This window comes from Thunnus albacares, chromosome 9 (genome assembly GCF_914725855.1).
Source record: "Thunnus albacares chromosome 9, fThuAlb1.1, whole genome shotgun sequence".
NCBI lineage: Eukaryota > Metazoa > Chordata > Actinopteri > Scombriformes > Scombridae > Thunnus > Thunnus albacares.
This window is the reverse complement of record NC_058114.1, coordinates 31,050,365-31,070,552: the sequence shown is the minus strand read 5'-3', so window position 1 is coordinate 31,070,552 and position 20,188 is coordinate 31,050,365. Positions and strand designations below refer to the sequence as shown.

At 38.0% G+C, this 20,188-nt stretch overlaps 1 protein-coding gene across 6 annotated transcripts in view; it reads left to right on the top strand.

Annotated features, from left to right (window-relative positions):
• Positions 1–20,188, top strand: part of LOC122989583 (inactive N-acetylated-alpha-linked acidic dipeptidase-like protein 2) — a 583,517-nt gene that overhangs the window by 300,310 nt on the left and 263,019 nt on the right. For all 6 annotated transcript variants that reach the window (XM_044362562.1, XM_044362561.1, XM_044362560.1 and 3 more), the window contains 2 exons: positions 9,295–9,414; positions 13,459–13,591. In XM_044362562.1, the coding sequence (XP_044218497.1) occupies positions 9,295–9,414; positions 13,459–13,591 (253 nt within the window). The remainder of the gene's footprint in view (positions 1–9,294; positions 9,415–13,458; positions 13,592–20,188) is intronic.

Below are 20,188 nucleotides of genomic sequence, written 5' to 3'. Positions count from 1 at the left end.
TCCTGTGTTTTTGTTGGACCAAATTTCCAGGTGTCCTATTAGGCAAAATTATTGTTTGACCCAAGTCTGTGAATATCTCTTTGTTCCTGTATATCTTTTTGAATACCAAAACTTGACATGACTTATTTTTTGCAGAGAAATTCAATTCACTTCAAATCACCTCAAATCCAGCAGGATACAAATGACAAAGTTAAAGGTAAGCTGGGGTAAAGGCAGGGGCTTCATTCCGTGACTCAACATCACAGCATCAAGAAGCTCACTGATGCTTTATAAATACTCACTTTTAAGCCTTCCAAGGATAGGCTGTGGGGAAAAGCCTTTGACTAATTCAACACAGGTATAGTTAAGTACTTGTCCTCACCCCTCCCCTATCTTCTCTTTGTTCACCTTTTACCTCCTCTCTTCTCTTGTGAAGAACTTTTTTTTTTTTTTTAAATTTATTACTGGAGACATATATAGCATTTGCTGAGAACTATGAGTTCATGCAACCCCAATTGGGCTTTAGTATTGGTTAATCCAATCAAGGTCTGTTGTCAGAACTGTACTCTCCCCTGAACTGGGCAAGATGGGCATGCTGTTAGAAGGCTACTCACATAGTAATAGAACTGGCATTATTCCAATTCTATAAGTTCTGTTAACTACTATTTCTATTTTTTATGGGATCTGGCCTAAAGTTTCCAGCTAGGCATGAATCATCCATTAGCCATGGAGAGTAAGAGAAAACGATTGCCCAATATTTTTATATCACAAGCTCTCTGACTTTAGGAATGCTTGTTATTAAATCAGCTGAGTACTCATTCAAAGTACTCCAAAGCCATCTTTTTAGAAACTGAATCTGGCACTTTGGATCAAGATCCTATTGAACAAAAAAGAAGAAGGTGGTGCACCTTGGTGGCCTGGGGTTAAGGCCAAGTCCCTGATTTGCTAACCTGATGTGCCAGACGGTTTGTTACACAGAACCATCTGAGAAGTTGTCCATAGAAACTGTTTGGAAAAGAGCAGGCACTTTCAAAAAATACTTGGCAGGTGATTGGGTCTATCTATCCTCGTCTAACATTTCTGGCATATAAGCGCATAACTTTAAGCCTGACAAGGTGGATTCTCACGTGATCACAGGAATCCAGTGGCCTCGCGACGTAACTTGTGTCCACTCTTGTGTCTTTGTTGAATATGGTTTCCCATCAGAAATCAGAATAGTGGTAGCACCACACACCAGTGAAGGAGGTGGAGACAGAGAAACGAAGAACAGCCAGACATCAGTCCACTGTCCTCTTATTCACCTTACCTAAGGTGGGATAGAGAATTATATGCCCTACCGATGTGAGGTGCTTCCAGGCAATGACTGCCATCGCCACTGACATAGCCTGAGATTTAGACTATGAGAGAGAGACAGTGTTAGAGGTGAGAGATTTTACTCTTTGAGGGACAATGTAATGTATGTAGTGGTGCCCTTTAGAAAGAAACTGCTTTTGACGTTCTGCTGTCAGGGGCAGAATGACAAATGGGGTCACCACCCTGCCACTCACAGACTCACAAACAGCAATGGGAAGAGGGAAGACCTGGAATTTTGATCAGTTTCTTGATTGACTGGTCATCATTGCTGTTAGAGCAGAGGACAATGGCCAGTGATGGGATGGTCAAGATATCTGCTGTAAGACCCCCACTCTGGAAAGATCTGAGGATGCAGGTGGGATTCTGATGCCTTCTTTACAACACTGTGTCAGTTGCTGAATGTCTGGGCCAATGAAGATGAGAAAAGAGTACTCTCTGGAGAGCAGCATGAATGATTCTTCCTTTGACAATGATGTCTTGGGACATCAGGGTATGGGTGCTCACATGGTCTTGTCCTTGGTGATCTCAGGACAGCTCAGGATGCTGATGCAGGAGATGGTTGAAGGAACTGATAAGAAAAGCCATGTTGACAGAGGGGTGCAACCATAGTGGCATCAATGAAACAGCAGTTGAAGAGCTATACTGTCAATTTATTCCCTTGGAAGCCCAACATAGTCCAGCCAGAGATGAGATAAAGCTGACCCTGACTGTATCCCTCTTAGGAGGTTTACCCCCCATCCCTCAGCTGACTCTACAGTAGGTGCATAGACAACATCTGCAGGCAGATGGAGCTGAGGCTGGGAAGACCGTCAAGGGGTAGCACTGATGAGAGTGCTGTTTTTCTTGGAGATCAAGAGTTGTCTTGGTTGCACCAGGATTTAGAAAGAATGTGGTCATACTATAGCTTGGTTCTGGTCCCAGTACATCTCTAGTATTACATCACAGGTATATAAACAGAACCCTCCCTATCCTAACCCTCAGTAGCCCCATGTTCTCTCCCTCCCTTGTTGCACACCTCCTTTCTTACCATATCCACACTCCCTCCCAGGTTTACCACCCACCTCCACATGCATAAAAACACCCACACACATGCATACAACCACTTACACACAAACAACCCATGCTACCACTTATAAATAGCCCAAAACTAATAAACCATTATATAACCTATATTTAACTTGGTGTAAATGTACTTAGGAGAGAATACTAAGCATACAGTAGATCCAGTGGGTTAACAATGTGTGTCCCTGTATCTAAAGACATACAGGTACATTTATATGCATGTGTACACCTGTGTATTCATAATCACTGAGTAAACATTTGCAGGATTTGTCTCTTCTGTGTAATGTCTGCCTTGTTGGAACAATCTACACTCTAAAAATGACATGTTAATGAATGATTGATTATATCCCAACATAATAAACTATATAATGACGTAATTAATCTGGAAGCCCTGCTATATTATGTGGCTTTTGTGAAGGCTTTTCACTTACATATGATATCATTACCTATTTCAATTGTGAAATTATAAAATACAGACAGGATGCCAAATTATCTTCCAGAACAGCCAAGTATTCTTAATTAAAAATAAGATACAAAATCAAAGGCAATATCCGGGCGGAAGTTTTCAAAAGCTGTCTCCCAAAGTAGATGTTGCATTTACTATACTGCTCTTCACTCTAAATAATGTGAAAATTAATAATTAATCATACTTGAGCTGCTTAATCTTTCATCAACTGCAATGCAATAAATATAACAAGCTATACTAATAAGCTCTGTAATTAAGGTAATTAGCATTATTTAGAAACTAGTACTATGTCATCACACTTATCTTCACATAAATCATGGCTGGTATTAATATGAACTCTGCCTCTTAGAGCATAATGGAGTTCTTCCAGTTAAAAAAAAAAAAAAGTTTTTCCTCATTAATATGCAAATGTAGGAACATGTGCTCCAGAATCTAATGAAATCATCTCCTCTATAAGGGCAGCCTGCAGTGTAATTATGAATATTCTGCAGTTACTGTCCGAACAAGAATACATTTACAGGATTGTGTCTACATACAGTGAAAACAGACCAACACATCATGACAGCATAACAATCTTTTTTTCTTTTCTTTCTTTCTTTTTTTTTTTTTTTTTTTTACCATTTTCCATGTTGGAGGTCTTTAAGCTTTTATTATATGCTGTGTCTAACGGCTATGAAACCTCAACAGGAATTGAAAGTTTCCCCATAAGTGCAGTTAAAAATGTAGCTGAACCACATTTTACAGCAGCGTAGTGGCACCTCAGTTTAATTAAAGATTAGTAGTCCTGTGTATAATTTACATTATCACTTCCAATGTCGTTTTGATGTGCACCAACATTTTTTGGCTCAGTAGAAAAAAATAAATTGCATGTTTCAGTGTTCCATTATTTCTCTCATTTTATTAAATGCAAAACCAAAAAAAAATATTGTAAATACATGAAGACATTCTTAAATAAGAACAAACAGCACCCTATTGAGAAGTAAGCAATAACATTTATGTTTGTTCTGTCTCAGAAATAGATATTTTAGACTATACTCATACACAGTTCACTTTTTTCATACAGTATAAACCATTAACCCTTATTACAATACATTACACCACATCTGTCATTATGTGCATACAATACAAAGACCAGCAGAAAAAAATATACATATAAATATACATACAGATGTTACCGGTGTGGATTAAACTGTTATTTGATCTGGATGTGGACTGGATTTCACATGTTGAGTATGTATGCGTTAAGAGTAACTATGCCCGACATTTATAAGCTTCTATGTATTACTTCCCTCGGACAGAATACACAATACTTGTCATTTATGCCCTGTCCAGGCTCACTGCGCCACCTAAAGGATAAACAAACAGAAGACATTAATTTTGAAATGCTTGTGTGTACAAGGACATGCCATCAGAGAAAGAATAGATGACAGTATATTCTCAGTACAAAAGCAGATTGGTGTAGGCATGGCGAAATACTATGCAAGATCATTATGCACTTTCATTTTCAAATGTCACACTGAGGGGATCAGATTTTAAGCAGGAGAGTTGATCTGTGAGTTACAGTCCACAGTTTTCATAGCTGCTGGTTTCCATTCATTTTTTATCCGTTTTGCATTGCTTTTCATGGTAGAGCCAGTAGCTCAGCTACATCACAGCTACCCCTACTGTGACTCTCTCAAAGGGACATAAGTGCTTCAAGTGACAAAGGACTGCCTCCCTCCTTGTCAGCTGGAACAAGGAGAGCCCAAGAGGAGCTGCTCATAACCGACAGCATACTTTGATCCTTGCAATTTTCTTTTGTTTAATTTTGCATTATGTTACAACTTGACCCGTTTCTTTCAACAAAAATATAATATACCTCGGATGCAGTTTTACTCTAGTTGAACATCTTGCCATGTAGCCTGTGAAGTTTTTCAAAGTGGCTCTCTCAACAACACCACCACTCCTTTGTCTGACATAATGACAGTGTGATTGTAAAGGCACTTCATTTACTTGATGTGTAAAGAGTTAATTGCGGGGTGTGATTGAGCAGCCTTCAATCAGTACGTTGCAGAAACAATCCCATGACCTCCTCTGTCTCCTCCCTGCATGGATGCTTCTGTTTTCTTTACCATTCTCCACTACTTTCATATACTGTAGTTTTGGAAAAAGAGAGACTCCTCTTTTCCTTCTTTTGTCCTTTTATTAATCTCTTCCCCTTCATTTAGTTGTAGATTAGGGTTTTCCTATATATCAGGGCCTGTATTTATTAATGTGTAGATTTTATGTGAATACTCAGATAACTTATAATAACTAATATATACAAAAATATGATGCCAAATTTAACATGAAGCTTAATCTCATAATCTTTTTTTGTGTCTTGATAACCAAGATCCTGTTAACATAGTGGACTTAAAGTAAACATTTGCAAACCACTTGCGTAGCTTAAAAAGTAAATGTATATGCAAATGAAATAGAAGGCAATTTGACTCAGATGTATAAAATGAGCCCTATCAAACATTCTTTTAAAATGCCTATGATGGTGACTCATCTCGCATATATTGTGATAATGGTAGAAACCTTCTGTGGGCTGTGGTTACCTTTCCACTGGAGAACATAGAATATTCTACTTTATGTCCCTGATAGTTAGAGAAAAAATGTGTTTAATGTCACCCAGTCTTGAGAAATATGCCATAACTATATGAAGACATCTCTTAAATATGAAAGCTCCAGCATAAATTGAAATAAAAAAAATGATAAGATAAAAGACCATGTATTATATTTTACATGTAACGTAATTATAGTTGAGATATCATTCATGACAATGAAGCTAATGACATCTAGGAAGGTGGACATGATTGTGTTTAAATAAGTTTTAATCCGCTCTCACTGAGGACCCTTGCCATGCACAATATCTTGATAAATAGCTGTAAGCGATCAAAATTGGATTTTATTACTGACATTATTATTAAAACTGTGCTGTTCTGAAAGAATCATCACTGTTGCAAAGCTGTATTTTCCCCATGTGAAAAAGCGTGAGGACATTGGCTCCTGCAGGGATGGCATGTGTCCTCATCAAAGCCTGTTTCAAAAATCATTCAGTGTTTGTCAAAACAGTATCTTTTTATAAGCTCATCTTCTATCAACCGTTCACCAAGAAATCTCTCCCCTCACGGATTGTTTCTGCTTGAATGCCATCTCGCAGCAGCTCCTAACAGGTTAGGACACCTCTGGAGCTCTCCTAAATATTGGCCTAGACAGGAGATGTTACATAAGCTAAAATAATAATAAAATGTCTTATTTCTTAGTCTTAAGATTAGGATAAAAAATTAATCACTCTGAGACTTTTTGGCCTGTTAGGACTGAACTACTCCGACACTCTTGATTATGTGGCAGGTCAAATGAGTTTTTTTCTGTTATGATGAAAGTGTGAATGTAACTTTACTCATCAGCTTCAGGAATGTCAGTTTGTGAAATCTTGTATGGACTAAATTCTGTTTAAGAGCATGGGGATGTAATTGTGGTCAGATATATTAAATATTTATAATTTTATGGGATAAAATGGTGAAAAATATTTCACCAATATCGTTCAGTGTATCTCATAGTATCCTTATATAACCTGAGTCCGTCAAGATATACTGTGCCAGTAGTGTTCGATTTGCCAGGGGGACGGCCGGGATTTCCCCCCCTCTGGTCTATATGTCTCTGCCTCTGCTGAATTATTTTTATTCCCGGTGGGGACAAAAATTTATCCCCCTCATAGTGATTTATGCTGCTTCACCCATATACCCATATATACCCATATAAAATATCTAAAATAAAAATAGGCTATTAAAAAAAAAAAAAAAAAAAAAAAAGTCAAGGGCTGCAGTGTGAGAATAGTTTACAGTGCAAACAACAATAAAATCATAAATGGGCTTGACAGCGAGTGACAATAGAGATGACACTGCGTCTGTTTTCTCCGTCTGACAAGTAGGCATATAATGTAGCCTGTTTATTCTTATGATGACAGCACATTGTTCTATTGCATGTTGTGTTTATTTTCTATTCAATAGGCTATTAAAGTCTGCTGTGTGCTGCGCATAGAGCTGAATTAAACAGTGACTTGCAAGAATGACATTAACTGTATCAGCACATCTGGCCAAGTATCCACAGTACTGAGAGGAGTGTTGGGGGATTTAATTCTGGCATGTTCAATTCAACCTTTTGTTTTGTTGTGTATGATCACATCTCCTACGTGTCCAGATGAGGAAAGGACAAGGCGAGAACTTGACATCACATCACTGAGAGTAAAAATATCGCGCTGCTTGATGAATTCAATTTCTGAAAATGATTAAATGTTCCTTCAAATGCAGTGTTCAAGTGTTCAAGTTCAAGTTTCATAATTGTTTTAGTATAGAAACAAAAGTTACTGCAACAGCTGCACACACACACACACACACACACACACACACACACACACACACACCGCATCCTGTGTGCCAGTCTTTTTATCATCCTTCAAAACTCTCAAACCAAAATTTTGTGTGAATGCCTGGCTGAGGAAAATTCATCACTTCAGCTGGAGAATGATGCTCACATCTTCAGCCAGACAGAAGCTACTACATTGTTAATTTCATTACCTCACCAAGATGAAACGAAAGGAGAAAAAAAAAGAGAGAGAGGAAAGAGAGATGGATCTAGTTCAAGCAGCACCATCTCAGTGCATAGAGATTCTTCTGTATTTCAATTTGCTGCGTCTTGTACTGTTCCATGGTCTGCAGTTTAAATGGAGGACTTTTATGATGCAAATGCAGGCAGGAGCGATAAATCTCTCCCCCCTCTCCTCTCCTGGGCCCTCCTGATGCAAAAAGATGTGCTCCCTCTTTCTTTCTCTCTCTCACTCACACATTCAGTCTCTCTCTCTCTCACACCCTCCCTCATTTTCTCCCCACTGCAGCATCGTGTTACACTCGCCCCCAGGCCACATGAAAAATGAATCAGGCCCAGGTGATGCAGTGAGGGAGTGGGGAAGGAGAGAGAGACAGAGAGAGAGAAAGAGAGAGACCCCAAAAAGTAATGCTTTGACTTTCCTCAACAACTTCTAGGTCACTTTAATTTGGGAGATGATAACACTCGCTCAGACAGGCACACAAACACGTACAAGGATGCAAACACACACTTGGCCAGTGTAGTTCCAGAGTCCAGATTCTGTTGTTAGTGTTTATCTGTGCTATTGATTAGAGAGACTGTAAGGAGGATACAGTATAATTATATGCACACTGACAACTGATTCATTGCCTATTAAAAGTCTAGCATTGTAGTAAAATTGTCATTGTCAACATCGTTATGTTTAATATATCTTATTTGTATGTAATATGTATATACGTGTGTGTGTGTGTGTGTATATAATCTACAAGTGTGTGTATATCAGCCTGATACAATATTTAGTACATTTTTTCAGACAAAATCAGTCATCTGTGCATCTAACACCAGACATGTAAATCATTTACATCTTTCAAGATTTAGAACAACTCTCTGTCAATTCTACATCAGATATCAGGGAGCTCAGCTGTGGAATAAGTGCTATCAAATTGCAACTCAGTGTTTATCTCCAACATACTTTAAATTCAGGTTTAAAGCTCATTTCATGAACTACTTGAATTGTATATATTGTGACCTTCTTTCTAATAGTAACTTTTTAGCAGCTTTATGCATTAATGTTGGCTCATGTTTATAAAATATGATTTTACAACTACTCTTTTTGTCTTTTTTGTTTTTGTTCATATTGCAAAATATACCCTTTTTCGTTCATTTAACAAAACTAGCCAAACATGTCAAATATGGTAGTGTTTAAAGGGATACTCAAGCAATAAAGTGTCACATTTCCATACAGTTGGAGGACTCACAAAAGACACATTTTAAGAAGAATGGGCAAAATCGATGCAGCAGAGGCCACGATATCCTGACTTAAAGTATGGGTCAGTCCTACATTTCCCACAATGCAACTTAATAGCATCTCTTAGGTAGACCCTCTCTGCCGAGTAAGCCCAATTTCAGATGACCCTGATGACATCACATTTTTGCTCACTGAGTAGTTCTCCCATGACTAGTAAACTGCCTTTTATGTGTGAAATATGAGCCATTAATGTTGTCTTAAAACAAGCAGACAGACAAGATCGTAGTAAAATTAGCACAAAATTGGAAATACTGTATCTGTTTAAAGATGAGAAAGCACTCAGTGTTTACTTGAGCTACGCATCATTTTTCAGTATGAGCACATTTCAGTCAGTATTCAGAAAGTATTGAGGTTAGATCAGAATGAGGTCATAGGAACAGTACGGATAAGCCAGTGACCAGCCAGCTGACATCTGGGTGGTTTATTACACATAAACATCTTGGGAAAAGATTTCAATGAAGGGCATTATTAGTAACTGCTGATCCCTGAGCCTCTGTGCTGTTCTCCCTCACCACAGGGGGAGGTGGTGGATGTCCAGTACGCCAGCGTGGATGACCTGAGGAGAGCCAGAGAAAGCTTGAACCTCACCAACCAGATTGCTCTGGTCAAGCTCGGCCAAGCGCCTTTGCTGTACAAGGTAAGATCAAATGAAAGCTCTGTAAAGTGCTGCTGCTCTGCTCCACTGATACGGGAATCACACGTGTGATTTAATGCTATTCTTGAGATCTACCTGATACTATAATCCCGCAGCAAGAAAAATATGCGCTTATACTGAGGACTGAAATCTTTTGATCTTTAAAAATAAGTGCAAGGGACTGACTCGGAAAATAATTTTCATATAATGAGCGGGTTTAAAAACTGAGCTTCCAAAATGATCTTGGGTATTTTAATATACTTGCATCCAGATATAGCTCAGTGCCCTTTGAAGAAACTAAAAACAGCATGCAGCACAGGGATTTTAATACTGAACCAGGCCTGCTGTATATGGCTAGTCATGCATCACTAATTCCTTGTATTATTTTTGCTCTAAATTTATCATAACTAACTCCTGCATCTGCACCTCTTCACTGCAAAGATGTCTGAATCCATTTGCCTTCATAAGAAATAACATGAGCAATGCATTGATTGATTAAGCCCATTTCTACTTGGATGTGTGCCACATTCAGCTCAAAGCAGTTTTCCTGTCAATTAGAATATGACGGGGGAAATATAAATTCCAATCCAGTTAATGAAAACATAAACATCCACTTACATGTTAATTACTAATACATTTATCTTCAGTTTCAATTCAATTAAAAATGATTTAATTACACACACCTGTATGCTCAGTGAGGACTTATGTAAAACTGAAAATAGCTTCTGACTTAATTGTATCCATGTGTGTTAGTGGAATAAAAGCATATGTACATACTGGAGTTAAATTAGGTGTGATATTATAATAACATTTTATTTATCACTTGAAATTAACAGCAGTCTATAGGGATGAAATAAGAGGAAATTAGCTGAAGTTGACACTAAAGGTAAACTAACCTGGAATAGGAGTAAATTGTGCGGTTGATAGAGGAGGTACACCAGAGAAAACATATAGTAAGGGGAATGACAAAGAAGATAATGAAGATGCACGGAAAGCGATTGCAAACCAAATCAATGCCAGCTTTATTCTTGTCATTTGAACCCCTGAGAAATTGAAAAAAGAGAGAACATTTGTAAATAGTGGGCTAAAATTACCCCATAATACATATGGCTTTATATAACATATCGTTCATCACAAGCAGTATGTTCACCTTTGTCTCTGTTCTGCAATCATCCAAGATCATGACAGGTAGGGGTATAGTGGAGGATTATAAGACACTGACATGTATCTGCTATGTCCCTGGTTCAAGTTTACCCCAGAGCCTTGTTGAATGCCATCACTCCCCTCCTCACTCTCCCTGTATTTTAGTCACCGCTCCACTTTCCACCATCAAATAAAGGCAAAAATGCCTGAAAAAATACTTAAAGAACGACCCCAACAGGCATGAGTTTTCACATGTGAATGTGTGTGTGTGTGCATGTCAGTGTGTGCAGACCACATACTTGTCTGCAAAGAGTATATGTGTGTGTTGCATGTGCATGAAAATCTCTGCATCAATGCGTTTTAGTGTAAGCAGGTGATTTCTTCTTTGTGTGTGTGTATGTGTGTGTGTAGCTGGTGTCCCTGTTTTCCAGTGAAGGACAGAGTTGTGATGAGAGGAGAATGACCGTGGCTGGTGTCACATATTCAATAAAATAGTCATCTACGCCCATAAAAAACAAGGACACTACATGGACAACAATGAAATACTGCTCAGCACTGTGGCAGCTGCAGCACACTTCCTCCCACCCAGCAACTACCCTCTGCTATTACTAGAGATGCCTAAATAAACAACAACACACTATCACCTTCCATTATCATGAGGAAAACAATCAACAACTTACATGAACAAAACTCTTTAAAAGAGTATTAATTAAGAAGTGTCTTCCTTTCTTCTCTGTCTGATTAATATCACACAGTAAGGATTCAACATGTAAACCGTGACGGTGTAAAAATCTAAGCAAAACAACATCACAGAAATGGCTCACATTGTGTGACTGACAAGTGATCTCTGGAAAGAAACATCACTGCTTTTACAATAATAGTCAGATGACACAAAGACACATGCAGAGCACTAAAGAAGCACTACAGTTTTCTACCCGAAAATACTCGTAAACAAACATTAAAGTGTCTTGTGTACACCTGCTGCCTGCTCCACCCCACTGCTTCCACACACATAGTGCATAGTTTTAACTCTATTCCTCAAAGAATAACACATGTTGACTTTATTTGACAGTTTACACTGACATCCAATGCAGAAATATGCATTAAAACAACATATATTATGATACTAGAAATATATACAGTATTAGTCAAAAGCTTGGACACACTCTCTCATTCAAATGAATGGGAAGGCGTGCCCAGACTTTTAACTGGCACTGTATTTGCTGCAAGCAGTTAATATGTCTGCCAGTGAAGTTGATGTCAGGTACCATCGCTCATGCTCAGTTAGTTTCTCTGAGATATATTGTGGAAGAAAATTTGATATGGCATACTTTTTATGCGTTTAGTTTATTTTGCCTTGTCTTTTTTGTTATTCTTTATATGTCTCAACTATAGAGAGTGCAACTGATACCCAACCCTGTGTATACACAAATTTATTGTGACATATGTTTTGATGGATTATGTTTATTGGCAACATGGTTTCCACTTAGGAAGTGCCATGTTTTTGTATCACACGTAAGTCATACAGAGATTGTCAAGGTGCATGTTGTGGGTACAAAGCTCAGGTTAAGATTAGGGAGAGATTGTGGTTTCAGTTCAATTAATTTGGAAGGATAAACCCTTGAGATGCATAATTTCATTTTCCAGCACAAACATGAATGATAATTAACAGACAATTCAACAGATAAATAACAATTATAATAATAATATAAAAAGAATTAAACAACACAAAACAATCAATATAATAACATGAACAAAACACACAGTCGAACAAACAGTGTTCCCACAAAATCCCAAACCACTGCATTTCTGATACAAGCATCATCTGCACACAACTAACAAGAAATAAAACAGATTAAAATGTTAAAGAGCCCCTGCACACATGTTTTAACACATATAAAAAGATTGCTTTGAATAATAATTGGTGTCATGTAGTGATCAAAAAAGTTCATACTTATAAACTTTAAAAATGACAAAGTACATCTCTGTAACTGACAAATCTAGAATCTATGAATATACAAAAATTTCAATTTAAATGCTGGACACAATATGCCCCCTGCTTCACTGAAAAGTCCATTTATAGTGTATGTACACTGGAGTCTTCAAGTTTCCACATCACACTTGTCATGTAACTTGCATACTGGACAACAATTGTGATGTCACAAATTCTGCTGGTATGTACATGTCTTAATCTCAGATTTAAGATGAGCACAGAGAAACTTTCTACTTTCAGCAGATGAACGTGCTCAGAGATCCAACTGAACTAACAACAAGCAAAACATACTTTTGAGTGGAGGGAACTTTAGTAAACATGTCCTGTCTTGTGGTCCAAATCTCTGTAAAAAGTTTAGCTCTGTTACAAAGACCACAATCTTTATCCAACCTTAACCATATGTTGTGAGTGCCTGAAGATTACCAGAAAAAAACTTTCACATGCTTGACTTGCTATGACCAGATTTTGTATTTGCAAGAGCAGATACTGTTCTTTAAAAACATATTTGCTGTTGGACAGTTGTATATAAATGTGATTTCCAGGAGACAGAGTTGTTTCTACCGAGTGTCATTGCTATTCTCTAGTTGATATTGTATCCAGTTTCCACAATCTTAGAAACAACATTGGAGAGAGACAGACAAACAAAAATCACAAAAATCCATGCAGCTTTAATTAACTGTCAGCTGTGTGTGCATGTCTGGATGTCCTTCTGTGTGAATAAGAATGTTGTCCCCCTTATTGATTTGATTTTATTTTCAAGTGAAAATGTATTTGAGTCATGTTTGTGTAGGCGAGTAGTCTACTTTCTTGTCCACTTGAGCTTTTTATATTTGTACACATGTCCCAGTGTGTGACTATACCATCCCTTTTTCTTATTTATTGTACATTTGTATGTGTGTGTGTGTGTCTAGTTATCCCTACTATCTGAGCTGGGTTTTGGAGGTGTTATGCTGTACATTGACCCCTGTGATGCCCCCCTTGGCCGCCACATATGGCATCAAGCCTTCAGAGTCACTCTCAACCCTGGAGGAAACCCTGCCACTGGTGAGTGCATGTGACTCACGGGCTGTAATGTGTTTTGATGTGTAAAATGTGTTCCCTTCCTATTCAAGTCAGCGCCTCAGATGGAAATGTCAGTTTAGACCACCACAGGTTAATAAAATCTACATTTTTATTTAGCAATAATCAAAAACACCAATCTATATATATATATATATATATATATATATGCTTATATGATAGGTGTGATTAAAAAAAAATTCTTTTGAAAAGGAAAAACAATTCTGAAATGTGACAAACTGAAAGGACAACATCATCTGCATATTGCAGAAAAGTCAGCCGAATGTCACCAAAAAGAGAATTTTCTTTATCAGCTACTCATTGATACTACAGCGGAGACCAGAGACACTCTTGTTGATCTACACCCAAGATAAAGAGGCATGACATAATACTAAAGATTTAAATACAATACTGTGTAAAAGTTTTAGGCACTAAAAGTAAAGCTTTGCCTTTACAACAGCAGCAGTTCTTGGTACACCTGCACACAGTTTTTCAGGTACTTACTTAGGTGGGTTGTTCCTGCAGGAGTTGCCTCACTTCTTCTGTGGATTCAGGCGTCTCAGCTGCTTTTGTCCCTTCATGTAATCCCACACTGACTCCATGATGTTGAGATCAGGGCTCTGCTTTTTTTACTCACAGTAGACAAAAAAATTCAAATTAAAAAATGAAATTGTATTAAAGGTGTACAAGCTACATTTCTTCTTATGCAAGATTTAGACATTACCATAGAACTAGTCTGAACCGTGTGCACAAAATATGCTGCTCTCAAAGCATTTTTTAAACCTGTAATAAAATGTAACTTTATTATTATGACTAATTTAAGCACAGCTCAGTTCAAGTTAATCTCTTTGGAATGCGGTCAGTGCTTGAAACTTACTCACATCTCTTACCTTGGCCTCAGGCAGAGGACGTCGTGTATCTCTCTGTATCTCTGTGACTCTATTCTACTGTATTTAAATCACTGTCCCAGGATGGATGGCCTCTCCGACCCTCAGTCTTGTCCCCACTTCCTGTTTTTGTGCCCGGTCTGGCCAATAGGGACGTGTCATTACCACTGAAGTATCTTTAGTCCTTGTAAGAGTCCCAGTACCACAGTGGCAAGACCCAGTAGATCCCTACCAGATGTCTGGACTGCTGTGTGAGCATGTCTAAGGGCGTGTGCGTGTGTGTGTGTGTGTGTGTGGAGGGGGGAGGGTGTTAAAGTGAAAGAGAGAGAGAGACAGATGCTGGATGTCTGGTCTCACACCAGCTGCAATGCTCTCAGGTCCCTTGTGCTAATACAGCTCAGAAGAACAGAAGATGTGAAAGGAGACCTCATTACTCATATCAACTATACTTTATTCAACTGACAGACACTGCCTAGGTTGCTGCTACTACAACTACGAATAATAAGAAGAAGAGGAAAAAGAAATATCTTACCAGCACATTCTCCATTAAGCCTTTAAAATTGCATCAAGCAAGCATCAAGCATTCCATAAAGATTAGTTTTAAGTTTAGAGTGCATTAATAATGCCTCACAGTTTTTTCTACTGTAACATAAATATGAAGCTATTTTCAAATAAAAACTTCCATGATGAGATAAGATACTTAATTAATCCCCAGATTAATAAAAAAAAGAGATTAAAAACAAACAAACAACACAGTTAGTATTGTAAGGTGTAGGTGGGTTGGATTACTGCTAAGACTTATGGCCGTACACTAAATTCCTTGATTGACAGCAACAAGAAAAGGATGCAGGCCTTACCTGAACGCCGGCAAGCTTGGCCTGCTTCCTGGAGTCGCTCTACTCTTCCTCCGCTTCCTCCACCCCCCTCCTCTCCTTGTGTCAACAACAGTTCACTGAGCTCAGTGTTGTTTTCAGTTCATTTAGACTGACAAACAGACGCAGACAGAAACTAAACCAAAATACTTGTGGATTATCATTCATTGTCCATCTGGTTTTCCTCTGCTCTGTCTCTTTCTGGTGCCTGCCATCAGACTGGCTCAGAATGACAACCAGTGACAGTGACAAAAATAAGAAAGAAACCAGAGAAAGGCATTTAAAAGCCATGACAATAACAATACCATAAACTTGATAAATTAATTGAGTAAATATTTGTGCTAATAAATATGTGCAGAATTAATGAAATTATAGTATAACACCAAAACTGAAGTGTAGTGAGTTAATACTGCTGTACAAACACTCAATCATGGTGTATTACTGTACATATTATATAGGTATGAAATGTGACGTGTGAATGTGTGTGAATAGAAATTGAATAGAAATACTGAATAGGAATACTGTGATTATCTACTAATGGAATTTACATTCACAGAATATATTCACACTTTCATATTCACACTCTTACTCTGTAATTAATGTAGTCTTTACATACACATAAACAGGAACATGAAATTTGCTAACATTTTATGTCTTGAACATATAGTACAAGTCAGTGATTACAGCTGCTCCAGTCTGCAGCCTCAAGCTCTCAGATGCCAACGTGAGTGTCACAGATGGTAAACACTGTATATGCTGTCACTTGCTATCTTCCAATCTGTTCTGTCATTGCAAATTTTCCTGTCCAGCATCTCAAACATATGCTTTCATGCAGTATATAGCCAATATACTGTGTATATATAGCTACTGTCATTGCAGAGCTGGTGTCGCTTTGATATGCTTCCTGTAACTTATTACCCACTTCCACTTAGTGATACACTGGTGTTTCCAGATTTCTAAAAAAGAAATGTTTTGTTCTTGCTGAGCTTTCTAATGATATATGCATTTAAAGCTTCAGAAAGCCGCTGTAGAAAAAATACATCACATTCATCTCTGATCACTGCTTGGAACATCAACACTCTAAAATAAGTAGACAGTTAAATCCTGAAAATACCAATATGTATGTATTCATCTTTGGAAAAGGATCAGTATTAGATATAATTCACATTTGTTTTCCATTGTATCTTCCAGCTAAATCACCATCCTTTCAGTGATTTCACAATTCCTTACTTTACATTTGTTTTTGTGCATATGTGTAATAGAAGCAGATGTGACAGTATGAAATTCACATAGGGAAAAGGGGCCACATCTGTCATCTGGCTCTATAGGAATACACATCAGTTGTTGTTGATGCCCTTTAAACCCTGAAAGCTCTCCATCATATACAGCATGTTATAAACATCGCCGTATCACTATCACTAATTTCTGTTGTGTGATACTGTAGATGCTTTCACATTTGACATTACATATAACATTTTTACCCTTCACAAAATGTGCTTGGAACTGTATTCATATCTGAAATATTAGACCTCATATGTGAAATATTATATTTCATAGAGGTAAGAAACCATGTGTCTATCACAAATGAATTTTCATTACATTAAATAATTATAAACTACTCATGTGCAATTTACAACTTAACATTAACTGTTGAAACATTTCCTATGTAGAGTCCAAAAAACATTAATACCTTTATGTTAATATCAAAATGTAATGCTGCTTGACATACAGTATATATTGTTAGAATTTTTCTACTTACAAATATACATGCGATATTCATGCTTTGCATTTAAAATATTATATTTTATATATGGAATGTCCAGAAACCACACATGCAAAAATATGAATTGTGAATGCAATCCACATCATCTTCACACACACTACAGAAATACAGTCTGATGGCTGCTGCTGTAGCTGATGACATAACAACTGACATTAACTCCCTGAAGAGCTGATAAATGAATGAAAGCAATTAGGATGCATCTGGCAATTTATGCAGTTACTGTGAATGGAAACATTATGACAAAAATAAACCAGTCATGCAAGACTCAAATGTAGTTTGCATTCCACTAAATTTAACTACCTGTAACTTTTACCTTTTAGCAGTCACCCTCCTAACCCTAAGATATAGAATAACAACCACAAACAGTAATAACAGAAAAAATGGAATCTCCACCAAAATCTTTCAACATAGTATCCAATACAAAAGCCAATGTTAGAAGTTACATTACCGGTCAAGGACAGCAGATCTTCAAGTCTGTCCAGAAGACAGCCTTTGCTTCACTTACTTCTGTCAGATTATTGTTGGACTGTTAAAGGTTATTCTTATCTGACTCTGCCGTTTGTCACTTTTTTTTTTTTTTTTTTTGGTTTCTGTTGTATTTCCTGTTCCTTTCCTTGCTCAGAGATCTAACTTCTGTTTTTTATGAGAAATAATGTACTCATTGTACAGATATGCTGGACTGTATGTGAAGGGTACATCATTGCGTCTCCTGGTGTTATGATAGAGAACACAAAGTGACTTCAACACACTGAGACTTTCAGTCATTTCAAGGTGGGCTTGTGCTCCACACACACACACACACTGCGGTACAAAACAATCCCTAGCAATTTACTGAAATATAGGCCATTTTGCCACACTTCATGTGCACTTATGTTGTGAGAACTGAGGCATTTCCTGCTGTTCTACGTGACTGTTGAGAAGCTGTTACGTTGCACCTGTTCAGCTTAGGTTGAAACGCTTTTACCTTTCACGTTCAGCTCTCAGTGGTGTCAACAGAACCTCCCTTTTCAAATGGAGAAATAAGACACGAGAAGCTGTCAGAAGTGCTCCCCAGTGGAAATGCTGCCAGTGGAAGTGCTGTTAGAGTAAATGTAATTCCACTGTTTGCCAGGGTTCTGTGCAATGTTCCCCAAACTTTCCCCACCTCTCAGTTTATTGTTTGGACTTTGTTGTCTTCCTGTCTCCACCCTCTTCTCCTCCTTCCTCAGCTTGTTAATGTGACTGTTCCTTGTAGCGTTGTATCACTGCTGTATTGTCATACACTGCCTGCTGAGACAGCCACAGAAAATCAAAGCCGCTGTCATCTCATACATACATCTTTCCCAGTTCTGTTATGTAGTATGTTATGTATATATATGTGTGCATGTCAGTGTGAAGCTGTGTGGGTTGTCTGTGTGTGAAGGCGTTTGAGAAGAGTTGACTGTTTTTGCATGCATAAAAAACTAAGATGAAAGAAGTGTGTGTGTATGTTTGCAAGACTGCTGGTTTTTCTTGGATGGGTATGTGTATATTCATGTATGTGTTGTGCCTGTGAATGTCACGTGCAGTGCTGCATGAATGAAAAGAGAAACAAATCTAGTCAGCTGCAGATTCCTGCAGAGCCCGCAGTGTTTGCTTAGATATCATCGGCAGGTGTTCGCTGTCAGGTTTACTCCACGTTGCTCCAGCATTCATCTAATCTGATATGCACCATGCTGCTGTAGCATTCATTTATTCTTGGAAGAGATGCCACAGCTTGGATACCCTTGCTTGCCCTATAACTGTCTTGACACTTGGTATGAAGCTGAACCATTAAATCTCATGTCTGACTTAGAAAACATTAACTGTTTTGCTTGGTTTCATGTTAAAACGCTTGGAGCACAGATGGGTATGACTTGGGGAACACCCACTTGATGAACAATTTCATTTTGAGGTACACACACTTGTCAAAGGAGATGAGTTTATTTTGACCCCCTTGTGACAGGCAGTGTAATTTTGGGAGCGTTTGGAAAGCACATAGATTTAATCAGCACTTTGAATTGCCTAAACATAACTGTTAAAATGTTCATCATGCTTTCATTGCCGTAAGTGGATATTGTTAGGAAAACAAAGGAAATGTATCGAAAGTAAACGTTTCACAGACAAGGTCAGTATGAGCATTTTGAGACTCATACATTTATTAACAAGATAAGAGTCTACAGCCATGCTAGCAGCTCTGTGAGATTGTCCTTTGCCACTGTGGTGCATCGGGCTAAATGCTGACATCAGCAGTGTTAATATGTTAAACCAATGTATAGCTCAGGCTGATGAGGATGTCAAATATCAGAAGAAGACACATTTTGGCCAGCTGATAGTGCAAGATGGAAAGTCAAGGGATAACCACAATTCTTAGAATTCTTCCCCTGGGCACCATGTACAGTATATCTACACCAAATTTAGCAGTCCATTGAATAGTTGTTGAGACAATTTGCTATTATAGATGTCAACCTCAAGATAACTCTAAAGGAAATGTCTGTGAATTACAAAAGTCAGTAGGATTCATTCTCTGGGCACCATGTACCAATATAGTTGTTGAGCTACTTCAGTCTGACCCAAAGTGGTGGACAAGACTGACTCATTCTCATTATATCCGTAGAAAATGTGTATTTGCTGTTGCACACAGGCATCCTCTCATTTCGGCTCTCCTGTAAACCAACAACTCTTCCCTTAAATAGGCCCTCCAGTATGTTAAGGCAGAACCATATTTCTCACAGGGCTGTTCCTTCCCTTATACCAACAACTGGTATATGACAATGCCCCTTGTATCAGTTAAAATTGTTTATGCGGTTTATCGACACAATACTCCTCACCATAAGCAAAAAGAAAGTGAGTCAAATCACAAATACTATACCAAACATTTCACTAAATACAATAAATCCCCACCATACTTGGTCTACCCTTGACATCACTGGTGATGTCAGTGAGAACTTAAAAACAGGAATTGGTTGGGTGACTTCAACCTTTATCTCCTGGGAAACATGGTGCATATGGTAAGTAACAAAGCAAGCTAATATATAACTGG